This window comes from Medicago sativa, chromosome 3 (genome assembly GCF_051527215.1).
Source record: "Medicago sativa cultivar Bolivia chromosome 3, Bolivia_mono, whole genome shotgun sequence".
NCBI lineage: Eukaryota > Viridiplantae > Streptophyta > Magnoliopsida > Fabales > Fabaceae > Medicago > Medicago sativa.
The window spans coordinates 89,599,228-89,616,495 of record NC_140751.1 but is presented as its reverse complement, the minus strand read 5'-3'; the positions used below and the strand labels follow the sequence as shown (position 1 = coordinate 89,616,495).

Genomic DNA, 17,268 nt, shown 5'->3' with positions numbered 1-17,268 from the left:
TTTTAAGGGAATTTTGTTACAATTTCATCGATGTTGATCTTTTTCTATCTTCATATCATATTTCACGATATTTAAAATTTATCACATCACATTTTTATAGTTCCAAAATATGATGGAGGGACCAAAACTGTCGAATTTTAAAATAAGGGGACCAATTCTGCAAAAAAGTGAAAATAGGGGGACCAGAACTGCAATTAAGCCTAAATAATAAGATAAGATAAGATATGCATGAAATATTTGTTTAGGATGCATTTAATATGCTAAACAACAAGTGCTAAACATAAGTGCGCACCACAAGGCAGAATAACCCAAGACAAACTTTTATGATATTGAATAATTTTTGATCTTATACGATTTTTTATGGACAAAAAGTTATTTTGGTATTTTAGACAACTTGTACGTGACACAAAAAATTGTGTTGTGGTATAGTGAGGGACGATAATTTCTATTTGTCACGTCTCTTGCCTCCGGTTTGTCATGTCCCTAAAACAATTTTACAAATCAAACATTATACACATGAGTTGTCTTGTTTTGTAGCATCATAAAATTGTCTTTCTTTAACACACTCTTGGTTTGTTTATAGGTTGATATATTATAATTCATATATAAAAAAGTTAATATACTGTAACATTTTATCTTCAAATTTTTCATGTTTTTTTATTGTCTTTGCCTAATGTTTATTTTTAATTTTAGTAAAAAGGACAAAAAAAATGCAAAAAAATACTCCCTCCGTTCCTTAATAACTGAACCATTTATCAAAAAAAGTGTCCCAAAATAACTGAGTCATTTCAATTTTCAATACAATATTAACTACTTTTCCCCCTTTATAACTCTAATTAATACTACTTTCATCATTCTCAATTCAATATATTCCACTTTGCACCAATATTTAACAAGAGCACTTAAAACCACTTTTCTCTCTCCTTTATTTATACTTTTTTCTTAATATGTGTGAAATGAGCAAATGACTCAGTTAATTCGGAACGGAGGGAGTAATAATAAAACGACCTACAGTTGAATCCCAAAAATATTTGAAGCATTCATAACAACAAATATGTATCATGATAGTTCCTTAAAAAAAAGTATCATGAATCATGATAGTTTTCCTTAGTCAATTTTTGTTCCCTTTTCTTTTGTGTTTCTTGTGTTGTTCCCGAAAATGATGTTCTTTCAATCATTCATTTTTTTTTCTATCACATCTAATAATCTACTTGTCATTCCGCCACATGTCACATATTTGTTCCTTTCTCTCTCATAATGTTCGGCTATTCCCGCCTTGTTTCTCTCTCTACCCTTCCTTCTCTTTTTCTTACACCACTCACAACAAAATTACAGTGTAGCGTAGAATAGCATCTTCTAAAATTGAAATCCAATTTAACTTTCTCTTTCTCCTTTCACATTTTGGTTTTCAATTCTAAGGTATTCACAGCAGGTACATCATCAATATTCAATATTGTATATACACATTGTTATCATGTTCATTGAATAACACAATATATATGTCTCATTTGGACATTGAAGCAAAATTTAATTAATTAAACGTGCATTTGAATTGTTGTTGTTGTTGTTGTGTGTAGGGAGACACGGAGGGAGTTAAGTGAAAGCCTAGAGGTAGGTGGTAGTCTGGAGAGAGTCGACAGACATGTCGAGTCTCGAGCCAGCACAATCAACGTTAACTCGACGTCCGTCGAGAAGCGCTGCCATGACCACCGTCTCGATGGAGGTTTTCGACAATGACGTTGTCGTCCCTTCATCACTCGCCACAATTACGCCTATTCTCCGTGTGGCCAACGAGATCGAAAGTGAACGCCCTAGGGTTGCCTATCTATGTATGTTATTGCTTGCTTTCATGTCAATAATGAAATTTTATGCATTTGGTGTTAGCATGTTGAAACTATTTTGTTTGTTTTGTGGAAGGTCGATTTTATGCATTTGAAAAGGCACACCGATTGGATCAAAGCTCAAGCGGGCGTGGTGTGAGGCAATTTAAAACGCTGTTATTGCAACGATTGGAGAGGGTACATAACTATCCTCTATCATACACAACAATATATATATATATATATATATATCTTTCCCTACTTCTTTGAGGGCTTAACATTTTTGAAGAGTTTAGCTTAAAGTGGATATTGGAAATTAACTTCATATAATTTTTTTTAAAGGAAACTTCATATAATTTATTGGTTCAATTTTGTATTATTATCGATTGATTTTTTTTTTTAACTTCATGCAACTAATATTAACACAAAAAAAAACATATCTTGGTTGGATTGATGATGTTGACTTGAGATCTTGGAGTGTACCTCTCAATGTCTCATGTTTAATTCTTCTCGTTGTCAATTTCAATGGACTAGTTTGATTATTATTTTTTAAATATTAACACAAATAAAATCCTACTATAACGTATACAAAAAAATTTTATATAACATGTCACTTGTAATGTTTTTAGTTATACTCTATTCTCTCCGTCCCAAATTATACATCATTCTAACAAAATTTGTTTGTTCTAAATTATATGTTATTTTAAAATATCAATGAATTATGAATGCTTATTTTCCAATTATGTCATTTTATATTTATTATTTTATCTTTTTCCATTTTATTTAATTTATATTTTCCATACCATTAATGAAAGACATTTTTTTGTAAAATAACTCATAATTACTCTTTTCTATACAATATTAACTAAATTTCTTAATTTATGTGAAATTGCTAAAATGACATATAATATAGGACGAGGGAGTACTATTTATACTCGATGCATTGAAAAATGAAAACTTCAAAACATTTTCTTTTTTGAAGGAAAAACTTCAAAACATTTAATAATAAAATTAAAATATTTTGATATAGTAAATATACATGAAATAGGAGTATGTTTGCAAAATTCTCTCTCTCTCTCTCTCTATATATATATATATATATATATATATATATATATATATATATATATATATATATAATATTAGAAAATGCTAACGAGTGTCCCGAAAGTGATCTTTAAAGCTTTGAAATATTAATTTTTTTATGAAATCGTTAAAGAGTGATCCAAATGCACTTGCTAGAAAGTCCCACTTACATTTAGGAAGGACTAAATGACATGTTGATAAATTTTACTCCCTCTATCCCGAAAAACTGTTGAAGTAATAAATTGTCTCAAATTTGCGTGACTATTACTGATTATCTTTAATTAAATATATATTTAAGTAATAAATACATCTAAAATTTTGTATAACTTTTTTTTAAACTACTCCTATAAAAAAAAAGTGAATAAAACACAATTTTTTTAGCACGAAAAACGAAAAATATTGATATTTTAGGGATGAAAAACTTCGTTAATTCATTCAACGCTGGCAAATTGGCAAGAATGAGTTTTTGGGAAGAAAAAAATGTTATTGAAATGAGAAATGGGGACACAAGATGATGAAATGATTAACTGACATAAATGTTGGGAAGTGTAGGACAATGCCACCAGTCTTGCTGCTCGGACTAAGAAGACAGATGCAAGAGAAATTCAAGTTTATTATCAGCAATACTATGAGAATTATGTCAAAGCACTTGACCAAGGAGAGCAGGCAGACAGGTACATACATACATACATTTATTTATATTAGTAATACTCCGGTTCGACACTAACATGTCGACATTGACACTGCTAATAGTTTTAAAAAGCGACAAAATCAAATGTGTGTCAGTGTTATGTTGGTGTTTGACACATGTCAGACACACCTTCAATTAGAATTGTTGGTGCGATAGAGTCCACTAGTGTATGTTTGAATTAGCCGCGGCCCGCTAGTTTTGTTGAAGCTCTACCAAACTCAACGCCAATTAGTGCGTTGAAAGTTGATTTTGCAAAATTGATTTTAGTTAAAAGTGAATTTTAGGTAAAATGATTTATGCTTGGGTACGTTCACCTCAAAATAAGTTGAACAATAAATTTGAGTGTAAAATTTACATTTGAAGGCAAAAACTAGAAATCCTAGCTTCAAGTTAAAATCAATTCTAGAGGCTAAATTATTCCGATCGAGAATTCTCAATACTAAAATCAATTTTAAGTCTTCAGAATCACTTTTAGTTCTCACAAAAGTGAAACCAAACTTTGATTTATGCTGTGTGAGTTGTTGTAAAGATGGATGGGAATAATTCCTTCTACTATATTATGTTTTACTGGTTTGTTCTTGATATTCTTTTGCAGAGCACAGCTTGGTAAAGCTTACCAGACCGCTGGTGTGCTTTTTGAAGTGCTTTGTGCTGTTAACAAGACTGAGAAAGTTGAAGAAGTTGCTCCTGAGGTTAGTCATTATTTGAAAATTGTGTAGTTCCTGCATTGATTTTCTCTCAGCATTCATATTTTGGAGGCTTGAGTGACATCATTGAATTTTGTGGTGTGTTCAGATTATTGCAGCTGCTAGAGATGTCCAAGAAAAGACAGAAATTTACGCACCTTTTAACATTCTTCCGTTGGATTCTGCCGGGGCTTTTCAGCCTATCATGCAGCTCGAAGAGGTATCAATTCTGAAATGATTCATATATATGGAGTCTGTTTTGTGTTTGGAATTACACTGACTATGCTTTGTTTACATGTTTTATAGATTAAGGCAGCTGTTTCTGGGCTTTTGAATACTCGTGGCTTGAACTGGCCTAGTGCATTCGAGCAAACTCGCCAGAGAACCGGAGATTTGGATCTGCTTGATTGGCTCAGAGCCATGTTTGGGTTCCAGGCATGTTTTCTTGGTCCCAAATAAAACCTGGATAGGAGAAAGATTATGACTAACTAATTTGTTTTGTATCTGTATTATATTATGGTTAACAAGTTGTTATGTTTCCTCCCCTCAGAAAGACAATGTCAGGAACCAGAGAGAGCATCTGATTCTGCTTCTTGCTAACAACCATATAAGGCTACACCCCAAACCCGAGCCTCTCAACAAGGTACATAACTGTCTGTTAAATCGTCCTGCAATTGGCAAAACTGTAGTATAAAATTAAAATGAAACAGTAATATTAGTTATCAGGGTAGCCTGCTTTGTTTTGACCTATATAGTTATATTCCACCGGTCTTTCCTACAATTGCAGCTTGATGACCGCGCGGTTAATTCAGTGATGACTGATCTCTTTAAGAATTACAAAACGTGGTGCAAATTTTTGGGACGAAAACATAGTTTACGGTGAGCTATGCAGTACTCCGCTTAGCAAATATTTATATAATTTTTCCTCGTCAAAATTTTAATAAATAAATAAACTAGAAATTTTGTGCTAAATATGCTTATATTGTTCATTCAAACAGACTTCCTCAAGCTCAGCAAGAGACACAACAGAGAAAGTTGCTTTATATGGGCTTGTATCTTCTCATATGGGGTGAAGCATCCAATCTTCGCTTCATGCCAGAGTGTATATGCTACATATTTCACAATGTGAGCACATTGTTTTCATATGTTTCACAGTATCTTGGGCTAGATTATCTTTGCATATGAAATGCAACTCTTTTTTTTATTAAGAAAAATAGTATATTAATAATGTTTAACTCTAACTTCAGATGGCATATGAACTTCATGGTTTATTGGCTGGAAATGTCAGCATTGTTACTGGTGAAAATATCAAACCTTCTTATGGCGGTGATGACGAGGCATTCTTGCGCAAGGTTATATCTCCCATATACAAAGTCATTCATACGGTATGCTTTTTTTTTCTTCTTTCTGTTATGGACTTTGTTAGCTAGCTTCAGGTACCTTTCTACTAAGTACTGAGTTATAATCAATTAATTAATACAGGAAGCTGAGAAAAGCAGAAATGGAACGGCTCCTCACTCAGCCTGGTGCAACTACGATGATCTAAATGAGTATTTCTGGTTAGTTTGGCTTTTGGTTTCATATCCTATTGAATCCGACTTTGCTGGCTTGTTTCATCTTTAATTGACAATTTATTGATTTAGTGATCAATGTATTTTGTTGCAGGACACCTGATTGCTTTTCTCTTGGATGGCCCATGCGTGATGATGGTGAATTTTTTAAATCTACATTTAATTTGACACAGGTATGTGCTCAGTTAACATTTAATCTCCAGAAGTTAGTTGTCTGAGTGTAAAATGATTATTCAGTTCAACACTTGCAAATTCATATCAGGGAAGAAAAGGTGCTCCGGCAAAATCTGCAAGAACTGGCAAATCAAATTATGTTGAGACCCGGTCATTCTGGAACCTCTTCCGCACTTTTGATCGTCTTTGGACCTTTTATATACTGGGTTTGCAGGTATTTCTCTTCAACACAGGGAAATGGTCATGTTAATGTTTCCATTGATTGTATTTTTGACAAGATCAAAACATTCCTGTTACAGGCGATGTTCATAATTGCATGGGGAAATATTTCATTGTTGGAAATATTTCAAAAAGATGTCTTATATAAACTCTCTAGCATATTCATCACAGCAGCCTTTCTTCGTTTACTTCAAAGTATGACACACTCAAATATATGACTTTGGTTTTGTAAATTTATCATGCTTCTATCAGAAGAACTAATTACAAGATTTTTTCAATACGGATATTTTTTTTAACCAATTACCCTAGGAAGTGACATCTCGTTTGTTGGTCTTTATTTTGATTTAGGTATCTTGGACCTGAGTCTGAATTTTCCTGGCTTTCATCGCTGGAAATTCACTGATGTGCTAAGAAATGTTCTCAAAGTCATTGTTAGTCTTTTATGGGTTATTGTTCTTCAAATATTCTACGTGCATTCCTTCGACGGTGCCCCAGAGTTTATCAGGAAGTTGCTTTCTTTTGTTCATCAAATGAAAGGGATTCCACCATATTATGTCTTAGCAGTTGCAGTTTATCTGATCCCAAATATACTAGCGGCCCTTCTCTTTCTTTTCCCAATGCTTAGGCGTTGGATTGAAAACTCAGACTGGCACATATTTAGACTCCTCTTATGGTGGCAACAGGTACTTAGTGCGTATGATATGCTTCCAATCCAATGTACTTATTTACACCGTGAAAGTAATGCATATTTCCACCTGATCATAAAAATCAGTGAGACAGAAGCAATTTTTATCAATTTTACCTGAATGGAAAACTCATCGAGCTCTTTCATGTGAAGAGCATACAGATAATATGCCAAAGTGTGTATAATTAATTGTTAATGCATAATACATGCACATAGACGTACATGTGTACAGATGCACAATACATAACAGAAGTTAACTGATAAAGAAGCACTTTATACTGAACTATTTTAATTCAATATCCCCTCACCCTATTATTGTATCATATTAATCCGATAATGAATATAACAACAACCAAAGCTTTTTTATTCCTGATAATAAGTATATTGTAAATTTCAAGAATTATACCTGCAAGTTTTTTTTTCTCACAAGCTGCTCCTTTAAGCTTTTAAGAAAAACGCTAAAACTACTTGAAGTTATTTTTTTTCTTCGCAAAACAACTTACACGAGCATTATAAATTTTTGTAAACATCTTTTAATTAGAAAATAATGATTCTCTAAAAAAACTAAAGACCCATAGGTAAACTTGTCTGATCAAGGTTTTCTTCCAATTTCCTGGGCACCCTTGACTAGAGTACTAATTGTTCATAACAATCATTTGTTCATTTTCTGAGTTATTATTATTTGTCACTGTGCAGCCAAGAATCTATGTGGGACGAGGGATGCACGAGAGTCAACTTTCCCTCCTAAAGTGAGTTTAACAGAATAATATGTAATTAGTGCCATTTAAGGATTGCTCTTGTTATTTGTTTAAAATTTGTTTCTTCATCAAAATTCTATTTTAAATTTCAGGTACACTCTTTTCTGGGTGCTTCTTTTGGCTGCGAAATTTTCTTTCAGCTTTTTTGTCCAGGTAATTTTTACACGTGTAGTAATTGTTTTCCTAAAATGTTTTGTGAACTTGTTCGGACTTTTTTGACTTTGTCTATTGTCTCTATTTAGATCAAACCTCTTGTTAAGCCAACTAAGGACATAATGAGCATTCGACATGTTGATTATAATTGGCATCAGTTTTTCCCACAGGGTAGTTTCTTCTCATTTTTAATTATTCAATTGTGACTTTCTATTAGTTTTATTGAGATCTAAAATTTCCTGTTTATGCAGCTCAAAATAACTATAGTGCAGTTGCTGCACTCTGGGTTCCTGTACTTATGGTGTGTGCACTATATTTCCTGGCCATGTTCACATATATTAATCTTTTCTTTTGCATGGGATATTTTTTTTCAGGATAACATCTCTTCACATTTTGAATGCAGGTTTATTTCATGGACACCCAAATTTGGTATGCCATCTTCTCAACTGTGTGTGGCGGTGTTCTTGGAGCCTTCGACCGTCTGGGAGAGGTCATTTTCTGTTTGCATTTTATCAAATAATTTAAAATAGGATTACGCTTATAGAACTAGAAAGATAAAATACTTCAAGTCATGATCTTTAACAACCAATTAATGTCGTTGTCTATCTGCCTATACAGATACGCACTCTGAGCATGCTAAGATCACGGTTTCAGTCATTGCCTGGTGCATTCAACACATACTTGGTTCCCACTGACAGGAGAAAGAAAAAGAAATTCTCTTTCTCTAAGCGATTTGCCGAGGTGTCTATCACATTTTCTTTTCATCACTAACTAGAATAAGCTATATGTAGATATTTATTTTCACTTATGTTTTAATATTTGTATAGATTTCCGCCAACAGAAGGAGTGAAGCTGCTAAATTTGCCCAATTATGGAACGAAATTATTTGCAGTTATCGCGAAGAAGATATTATAAGTGATAGGAAAGGCCTCAGAGTCAAACTCTTTATCTTCTTTTCTTTGTCCTCGTCCCTAACTTCTACTATTCCTCTTCCATATTTTGATTTGTTGTTTATCACCTAACAAAGACTAAACTATGTTTGCATCTCTCCAGGGAGATGGATCTTTTGTTGGTTCCTTACTCATCAGATCCTAGCCTGAAAATAATCCAATGGCCACCATTTATGCTTGCAAGCAAGGTTCCTATTGACTCCAAATGTAATTCAATTTTTAAAACTCACGTGTTACCAGTTCATATAATTTGATTCCCTGTCAACCTTTGCAGATTCCTATTGCACTGGATATGGCAGCTCAATTTCGAGGTAGGGACTCTGATCTTTGGAAGCGCATATGTGGAGACGAATATATGAAATGTGCGGTGCTTGAATGCTATGAATCTTTCCAACATATTTTGAACACTTTAGTGATTGGAGAAGCTGAAAAAAGGTGGCTTTTAGTATCTTTCCTGTTGATGTCTATATCTTTCAGTTTGCACTTCACACCTAAGGCATATTTTCTTTGGTTGTGCCATTATGATCCAGTTCTAGTAGGACTACAGCATGCTTTGCTTTCCCAACTTCTCTTTTTCTACAAATATAACAAATGTGGCTCTTGCTGTTTCCATTTAATTTCATGAACAACAATTAGCCTTGTTTCATGTGCTTTTACTTTCCATTTGTATTTCAATTATATATTTAAAAAAAAAAATTGGATCACTTATCAACCGAAAACAATTAACGGAAGGAATGGTTATCTTGTGTAATCATTTTTTATCATGAACCACATTAAATCTACTTAGTAATCATTTTTTATCATGAACCACATTAAATCTACTTATATTGCTATAGATAGTCATTCCAAATTTCATATCGGTTGCTTGTGTTGTTTTCTCGATTAGCGGATAGAATTGAAGCTATAGAAATTATATGATCATTAGTAATTATGAATTCATTGTGATGGAACAGGACAATCTCTATCATCCTAAAGGAAGTTGAAAACAGCATTTCTAAAAATACACTGCTTACAAATTTCCGAATGGGATTTTTGCCTTCTCTTTGCAAGAAATTTGTGGAGCTTGTCGAAATTTTGGTGAGTCATTTGAAGGAAAACTAATTGTATCATCCCTTTGTGAATGGCCTTTCTGTAACTATCCTATTTGGAAGCTTACATATTCCCTTTTGGTTACAGAAAGCTGCAGATTCATCCAAGCGCAACACGGTGGTGGTATTGTTGCAAGACATGTTAGAAGTGTTTACTCGTGATATGATGGTGAATGACAGCAGGTTGGTTAACATAGTTACACACATTTGAAATATAAAATTCGTTCATGAAATTTAATAATAAATGCTTTTCACATTGTGTTCATCAGCGAATTAGCAGAACTTAATCTTAGTAGCAAGGATACTGGAAGGCAACTTTTTGCTGGTACCGATGCAAAACCGACCGTACTCTTCCCTCCAGTTGTTACATCACAATGGGAGGAACAGGTAGTTATATTAATATAAATAAATTAAAACATTAACACTTTTATAGTTTATATTAGTATTAATATAAATAATTACGACATTAATACTTAGTAAAAAACCAAACACTTATAGTTAATATCAGTATTAGCTTTCCAGATGCTTCTCTTCTTCCTTGATAAAATTTATCTTACAATATGAAAAGCAAACTATACAGATGCTCCTATAACTTATGAATAATTATGGGTGTTTCAGATTAGACGTCTTCACTTACTGTTGACGGTGAAGGAATCTGCCATTGAGATTCCAACAAACCTTGAAGCACGCAGAAGGATTGCATTCTTTACCAATTCGCTGTTCATGGATATGCCCCGTGCTCCTAGAGTTCGTAAAATGCTCTCGTTCAGGTCTGATGCTTTTTTATCATACAGAACTCATGACCATGAAGATATATGCCGATATCTGCAGGAACTTCATCCTTTTTTTTTGGATATTGAACTAACTATACTAAATTTTTACATCCTCCCAAAACAGTTGAAGCTATAACCTTCAGGGTCATATGTTTTTTTTTCTTCATAAAATGTGATGATAAAGAGTACCATTTTTATTTATACTTTAAATGTGTTATATAAAAGGGAAATTTGGTTCTATAAAGCTCCGTCCGTGGTAGGGTTCGAGAAAGGGAAGGGCCCATTTTTGTTCTATTTTCAATAACCTTACCTTTCATTTACAAGAGGTTGATTCTATGATACAAACCTATGACCTCCTACTCACATAACAACAACTCCAATTGCTGGGCCAAGACCCCCATTTCAGAAGAGAGTCCTCTCTTCCAAGATTTCCCCTTCACAAAGGATTTCTCCTTTCACACACTATCAACATCACAAAATGAGTCCCTCCATAACTCTCCCTATTCATCTAGTTAACTCTCTTCTAACAAACTAATCGACTATCTGCCCTAACTGTCCTTATTCTTCCCCAACATGTCACGTGCTTATTAAAAGTTTTCACTTATTGTTGCAGTGTCATGACTCCATACTACAGTGAAGAGACTGTCTACTCAAAGAATGACCTTGAGGTTGAAAATGAAGATGGTGTGTCAATCATATATTACCTGCAGAAGATATACCCTGGTTTGTATAATTAACAATATATAATTTGACTGCATTTTGTTATCAGAAAAATGACTGAGCTAAATTATTGTAATATTATCAGATGAGTGGAATAACTTCATGGAGCGACTTAATTGTAAGAAAGATAGTGAGGTATGGGAAAGAGATGAGAATATATTGCAGCTACGTCATTGGGCCTCATTACGAGGGCAAACACTTAGCAGGACAGGTAATGATTTCTTCTCCCTCTTCATCCCTGCAGAAGAGTTTGGTTGATTAATAATTTTCCTTCTGAACTTATGAATTAATGCAGTTAGGGGAATGATGTACTATCGGCGGGCACTTAAGCTCCAGGCTTTTCTTGATATGGCTAATGAAAAGGGTAAGAATGATTTCTTTTTGTTCTGATCTATTTTGCTAAATCTAGTAGGTATTGTGGCGATGGCAAGCATGTGATTTATAGATTTTTTCAAATCCTGGTCCTTCTCCCTTTCTTATCAATACGTAACTTGTAGCTTACGTGCAAGTCACTATGTATTCATTCATGGTGGTCGACAAAAGTGTAGTTCTATCCACAAATAATATATGATTGTATGGTTTTCTGTTATTTTGTGGGCAGAGATACTTGATGGATATAAAGCTATTACTGTTCCATCCGAGGAAGATAAAAAGAGTCACAGATCACTGTACGCCAGTTTAGAGGCTGTTGCTGACATGAAGTTCACATATATCGCTACCTGTCAGAACTATGGGAATCAGAAGCGTAGTGGAGACCGCCATGCAACAGACATCCTGAATTTGATGGTTAAGTATGTTCTCCAATTGATAAATTGCACTCAATTCAAGTACAATATTTGTTTCACTTTTAACACTTAATTTAAGAATATAATTTCTGGTTCTTCATTTGTAGCAATCCCTCGCTCCGTGTGGCATATATTGATGAGCTTGAAGAAAGAGAAGGAGGAAAAGTACAGAAAGTTTACTACTCTGTATTGGTCAAAGCTGTGGACAATCATGACCAGGTAAATGCATATTGATGTCGGGAAACATATTAATTTACTCTTGAATATCTTTGAACTTATGGTTTTATTATTTTTTGTGAAGGAAATATATCGAATAAAACTACCAGGTCCAGCGAAGTTAGGAGAAGGGAAACCTGAAAATCAAAACCATGCAATTATTTTTACCAGAGGAGAAGCTCTTCAGACTATCGACATGAACCAGGTAAACATTAAATTGTTTTGTTAGACAATAATTATAAACTTGGAAACTATAACTAGGTGAAACTGGGTGTCAGTGCCTATTGAAACGGTATAATTTAAATTTCTGCTAGGATAATTACTTGGAAGAAGCTTTGAAAATGCGTAACCTTCTGGAGGAATTTAACGAGGATCATGGAGTGCGCCGACCTACTATATTAGGTGTTCGTGAGCATATCTTCACTGGCAGGTATGATGACTTTTCTTCTACATACAGAGAAAATTTGTCATGTTTAGCTTTCATATTACTTAATGCTGTCACTTGCTACAGTGTTTCTTCCTTGGCTTGGTTTATGTCAAATCAAGAAACAAGCTTTGTCACAATTGGTCAGAGAGTTCTTGCAAGACCCCTGAAGTAAGTTTAGTTATGACTTTTTTTTTAAAAAAAAAACAAAGAAAGTTTAGTGATTTCATTAGAGGGGGAGCCTTGGCACAACGGTAAAGTTGTTGTTACTTGACTGAAAGGTCCGGGGTTCAAGTCCTGGAAACAGCCTCATGTGTAAAAAAAAACAAGGCAAGGCTGCGCACAATACACCAAATGGTGGGACCCAGCGTATGCGGGAGCTTTAGTGCACCGGGCTGCCCTTTTTTTTTTCTAGTGACTTCATTACATGGTTGACTTTTATATACAATTAATTGTTTAACTTAAGACACTTTTGTCTTAACTTAAATAGTCATTTTTAAAAATAGAAATCCATGCAATATATATAAAAACCTTCTTTCAAAAGTCAACTTGCTGATGAATTTTATGCTTTCTTCTTTCCTCTTGTTTGTTTTTCTTGCTGTATTGTCAGCCCTATACTACATGAAATTTTAGAGACAAAAACAATGAACTATTAACTTTTTTCCCCATCTCTTCTGCCACTGTTGCAAGAAATAAAACATTAGAATGGATATAGTACAGGGTGTAAATTTTCTGGCTAATCATGGATTTGTGGAATTCTAGGGTACGATTTCACTATGGTCATCCAGATGTTTTTGATAGAATTTTCCACATTACCCGTGGAGGAATTAGTAAGGCTTCTCTTGGCATCCATTTGAGCGAGGATATTTTTGCCGGTAACATTCTTCGAACATATTCATTATCATGGATATTTGATATTTCTTTCTCTGTATCTCATGCCTTATCCTTTATAGGATTCAACTCAACATTACGACGTGGGAATATTACTCATCATGAATACATCCAAGTTGGAAAGGGTAGAGATGTTGGGATGAATCAGATCTCGCTTTTTGAAGCAAAGGTGGCTTGCGGTAATGGAGAGCAAATACTAAGCAGAGACGTCTACAGGCTGGGGCATCGTTTTGACTTTTTCCGCATGTTATCGTTTTATTTTACGACCGTTGGATTTTATATCAGCTCAATGGTAATGGTTAATGCATTTAGGATAAAGCAAAAGAATACTTACTGTTTTTATAGAATATTGTTAAGAGTCCCACATTAGATGAGATAAGACCTGAAAATACGCTTTTAAGTGGTGGGCAGCTCTCACCTTACAAACCAGTCTTGTAGAATTGTGTTAGGCTCAACCCAAATTCCAAGTTGGTATCAAATCCTATCAAGATCCTTTGGGCCACTCAGGTCACACTCCAGATTTCCAATCCTGGGTGTGAGAGTGTGTGCGGAGAGGTCCCATATTTGACAAGATAAGGCCTGGAAGTATGTTTATAAGCGGTGGGTAGTTCTCACTTTATAAGCCGGTTTTGTAAGGTTGAGTTAGGCTCAACCCAAATTCTAAGAAATACAATTAGTATAATTATCATTATTGCTCAAAACTTTGTTATTAGAATGAGACTAACAGATCCTTAAAAGAATGAAATCAATCCCAATATGAGTAATGGATCTGGAAATCAATATCTTATTGCTTGAAGTCTTGAACATTAAACCATATATATATTCAACCCACACAAAACTTACGTGACTGAGTGTTGTTACATAGAGCTGCTAATTTCTTTTGGGGAACTATAAAATGTAACCTATTTGAATTTGTGTTTTTCTTTTATGATATGTTAATTCTGCATATGACAATAAATCTTCCTTTTTCTGATTCACAGATCGTGGTCTTTACGACTTATGCTTTCCTATACGGCAAGCTGTACCTGTCATTAAGTGGATTTGAGGCTGCAATAGTCAAGTTTGCTAGGAGAAAGGGAGACGATACATTAAAGGCGGCTATAGCTTCACAATCACTTGTCCAAATAGGACTTCTAATGACTTTACCCATGTTCATGGAAATTGGACTGGAGAGAGGGTTCAGAACTGCTGTAGGCGACTTAATAATAATGCAGTTGCAACTCGCACCTGTTTTCTTCACTTTCTCGCTTGGAACGAAAATACACTATTTTGGACGCACTCTCCTGCATGGAGGGGCAAAGTATAGAGCAACTGGGCGTGGATTTGTTGTTCGCCATGAAAAGTTTGCAGACAATTACAGGTTGTACTCTAGGAGTCACTTTGTCAAAGGGATTGAGCTCACAATGTTGCTCATTTGCTATAAGATTTATGGAGCAGCAACACCTGACTCAGCAACATACGCTCTTCTCTCATGGTCAATGTGGTTTATGGTTTGTTCTTGGTTGTTTGCTCCTTTCCTTTTCAATCCATCAGGATTTGAGTGGCAGAAGATAGTTGAGGACTGGGATGATTGGAATAAATGGATTAGTAATCGAGGTGGTATTGGTGTTCCTTCAACAAAGAGTTGGGAGTCATGGTGGGCTGAGGAACAGGAGCATCTGCAGCACACTGGCTTTGTGGGGCGGATTTGTGAGATTCTTCTTTCCTTACGTTTCTTTATCTACCAGTATGGGATTGTGTATCATCTCAATGTAGCCAGAGGTGACAAGAGCATCTTGGTAATTATGCACGCTGGCTTAATTTTATTTAGTGTTGTCATATTTTACACCACACCACCCCCCACCCCACCCACCCACAAGTTTGCTGACATGTATTTTCTCTTCAGGTTTATGCACTGTCCTGGATAGTAATAGTAGCTGTCATGGTTATCTTGAAGGTTAGTATTCGGTGATAAAAACGTTCATTCTGAATAAAAGCATATTTTTCTGCATATGCTTGATGATAATTTTATCAATTGGTGGCATCTGAAACTGCAGATTGTGTCCATGGGTAGAAAGAAGTTCAGTGCAGATTTCCAGTTGATGTTCCGTCTTCTCAAATTGTTTCTGTTTATTGGAGCCGTTGTTGCCCTGGCCTTAATGTTTACTTTGCTTAGCCTCACTGTTGGAGACATCTTTGCTAGTCTCCTTGCCTTTTTGCCAACAGCATGGGCAATTATAATGGTACTTGTTTATTAACCACCACCTTTTGTTTGCTAGATATGTCTCATTGGATCCATCCGAATATGCACTTGTTTGTGTCCAACACAATTTGACTTAAGTTAGTCCATCCATGAATATCTCTTGGCACTTGTTTAGTAGCTGCTGCCAATAAACCACATTCAGGCTTGACCATATTCTTGGCCCTTCATCGTAGAAATTGCTAATTAATCATTTTTCTTGATTAACTTTAAAGTCTCTTTTCATTCATGCAATTAAATAAGTTCCCTGGTGAATGTAAAATCACTTCTTTATGACCGGTGTGGTGTTTTGTTGTACAGATAGCACAAGCATGCAGGCCACTCGTGAAGGGCATTGGAATGTGGGGATCAGTAAAAGCTTTAGCTAGGGGATACGAATACCTGATGGCAGTGGTTATATTTACACCAGTGGCCATATTGGCATGGTTCCCATTTGTTTCAGAATTCCAAACTAGGCTGCTATTCAACCAAGCATTCAGCAGAGGACTTCAAATCCAGCGTATTCTGGCCGGTGGCAAGAAACATAAGCAAAACTAAATCAAACCTTTTCTGCAGCATTCAGCCTAGGGCTTCAAATTGCATATGGACTTTGTATGGTATATTGCTGTCCTATTGGTCCTAACTCTACCTCTGCAGCATACAGGTTGAAAAAAAACTGGTTTGTGCTTTGCTTGGCAATAGAATAATTCTTCCAGCCAGTGTATGTAAAATCTTAAATACTGATGAGAGAACTATATCCTTAGTGTTATAAAACTGTATCTAACCGCTCCCATCGTTCTTATTCTCCTTTCTCCATGTGAAAGCTGAAGAATTGAATATCAAATTTTGCATACAATTCTTTACCATTGTTGCCTTGATTGTGATTCTGGGAACTTGCCTCACTTTCTCTATCCCTTCTTCACATTCGGAAAACTGAATTTAATGAAGTGAAAATCTTCAATATAATCAAAGATTTAGCAGACTCAAGTGGTTAATGCAATTAAGCTAACTATCAAGCTTAAGATTTGTAGTATTGGCGATAATTTATATCTGATAGATTTAAATATATGTTAGTTATTGCAAAAATATGAATTAAAATTTTTAATCTTTTGTCCCTACAAAGTCATTACATGCTCACCCCAAAAAAAAAAAAAAAATCTCAGTGATTAGCTTCGGTTACAAAAAATGTGACATTGCTAATGCAAAATACATTTGGCATTGATCTAAAGCCAGCTGCTGTTGGTGGTGAGTGGTGACTCATTATTATATTCTATATTTATTTAAAAAATAAAATATTTCCCTTGTCTCTTTATCCTCCCTCTTCACAGTCATCTCCTCCACCTGCCGCTTAGTACGTTTG

General features: G+C 34.8%; 1 protein-coding gene and 1 non-coding gene across 3 annotated transcripts; both read left to right on the top strand.

Annotated features, from left to right (window-relative positions):
• Positions 1–1,340: 1,340 nt before the first annotated feature.
• Positions 1,341–16,764, top strand: LOC146941692 (callose synthase 5-like). Of its 2 annotated transcripts, XM_085755508.1 has the most exons (43): positions 1,341–1,432; positions 1,578–1,829; positions 1,918–2,018; positions 3,459–3,580; positions 4,193–4,289; positions 4,393–4,503; positions 4,590–4,718; positions 4,834–4,926; positions 5,071–5,162; positions 5,282–5,408; positions 5,531–5,668; positions 5,766–5,842; positions 5,949–6,027; positions 6,117–6,242; positions 6,328–6,442; positions 6,596–6,930; positions 7,629–7,681; positions 7,783–7,843; positions 7,933–8,014; positions 8,095–8,144; positions 8,247–8,333; positions 8,462–8,584; positions 8,671–8,766; positions 8,898–8,981; positions 9,068–9,228; positions 9,747–9,870; positions 9,970–10,064; positions 10,151–10,268; positions 10,500–10,651; positions 11,268–11,377; positions 11,460–11,585; positions 11,670–11,738; positions 11,976–12,165; positions 12,267–12,378; positions 12,461–12,580; positions 12,690–12,805; positions 12,887–12,970; positions 13,562–13,674; positions 13,753–13,982; positions 14,671–15,468; positions 15,576–15,626; positions 15,727–15,912; positions 16,230–16,764. In XM_085755508.1, exons 2-43 carry the CDS (start codon positions 1,643–1,645, stop codon positions 16,464–16,466), a joined length of 5,757 nt encoding a protein of 1,918 aa, XP_085611634.1. In that variant the 5' UTR covers positions 1,341–1,432; positions 1,578–1,642; the 3' UTR covers positions 16,467–16,764. The 2 variants fall into 2 exon arrangements, with proteins under 2 accessions (XP_085611634.1, XP_085611633.1); XM_085755507.1 differs by having other exon boundaries at positions 13,562–13,982.
• On the top strand, positions 11,667–11,747 carry LOC146941693 (small nucleolar RNA J33). Its single transcript, XR_015033842.1, has one exon. It is a non-coding gene; the product is annotated as a small nucleolar RNA J33 (small nucleolar RNA).
• Positions 16,765–17,268: the final 504 nt, after the last annotated feature.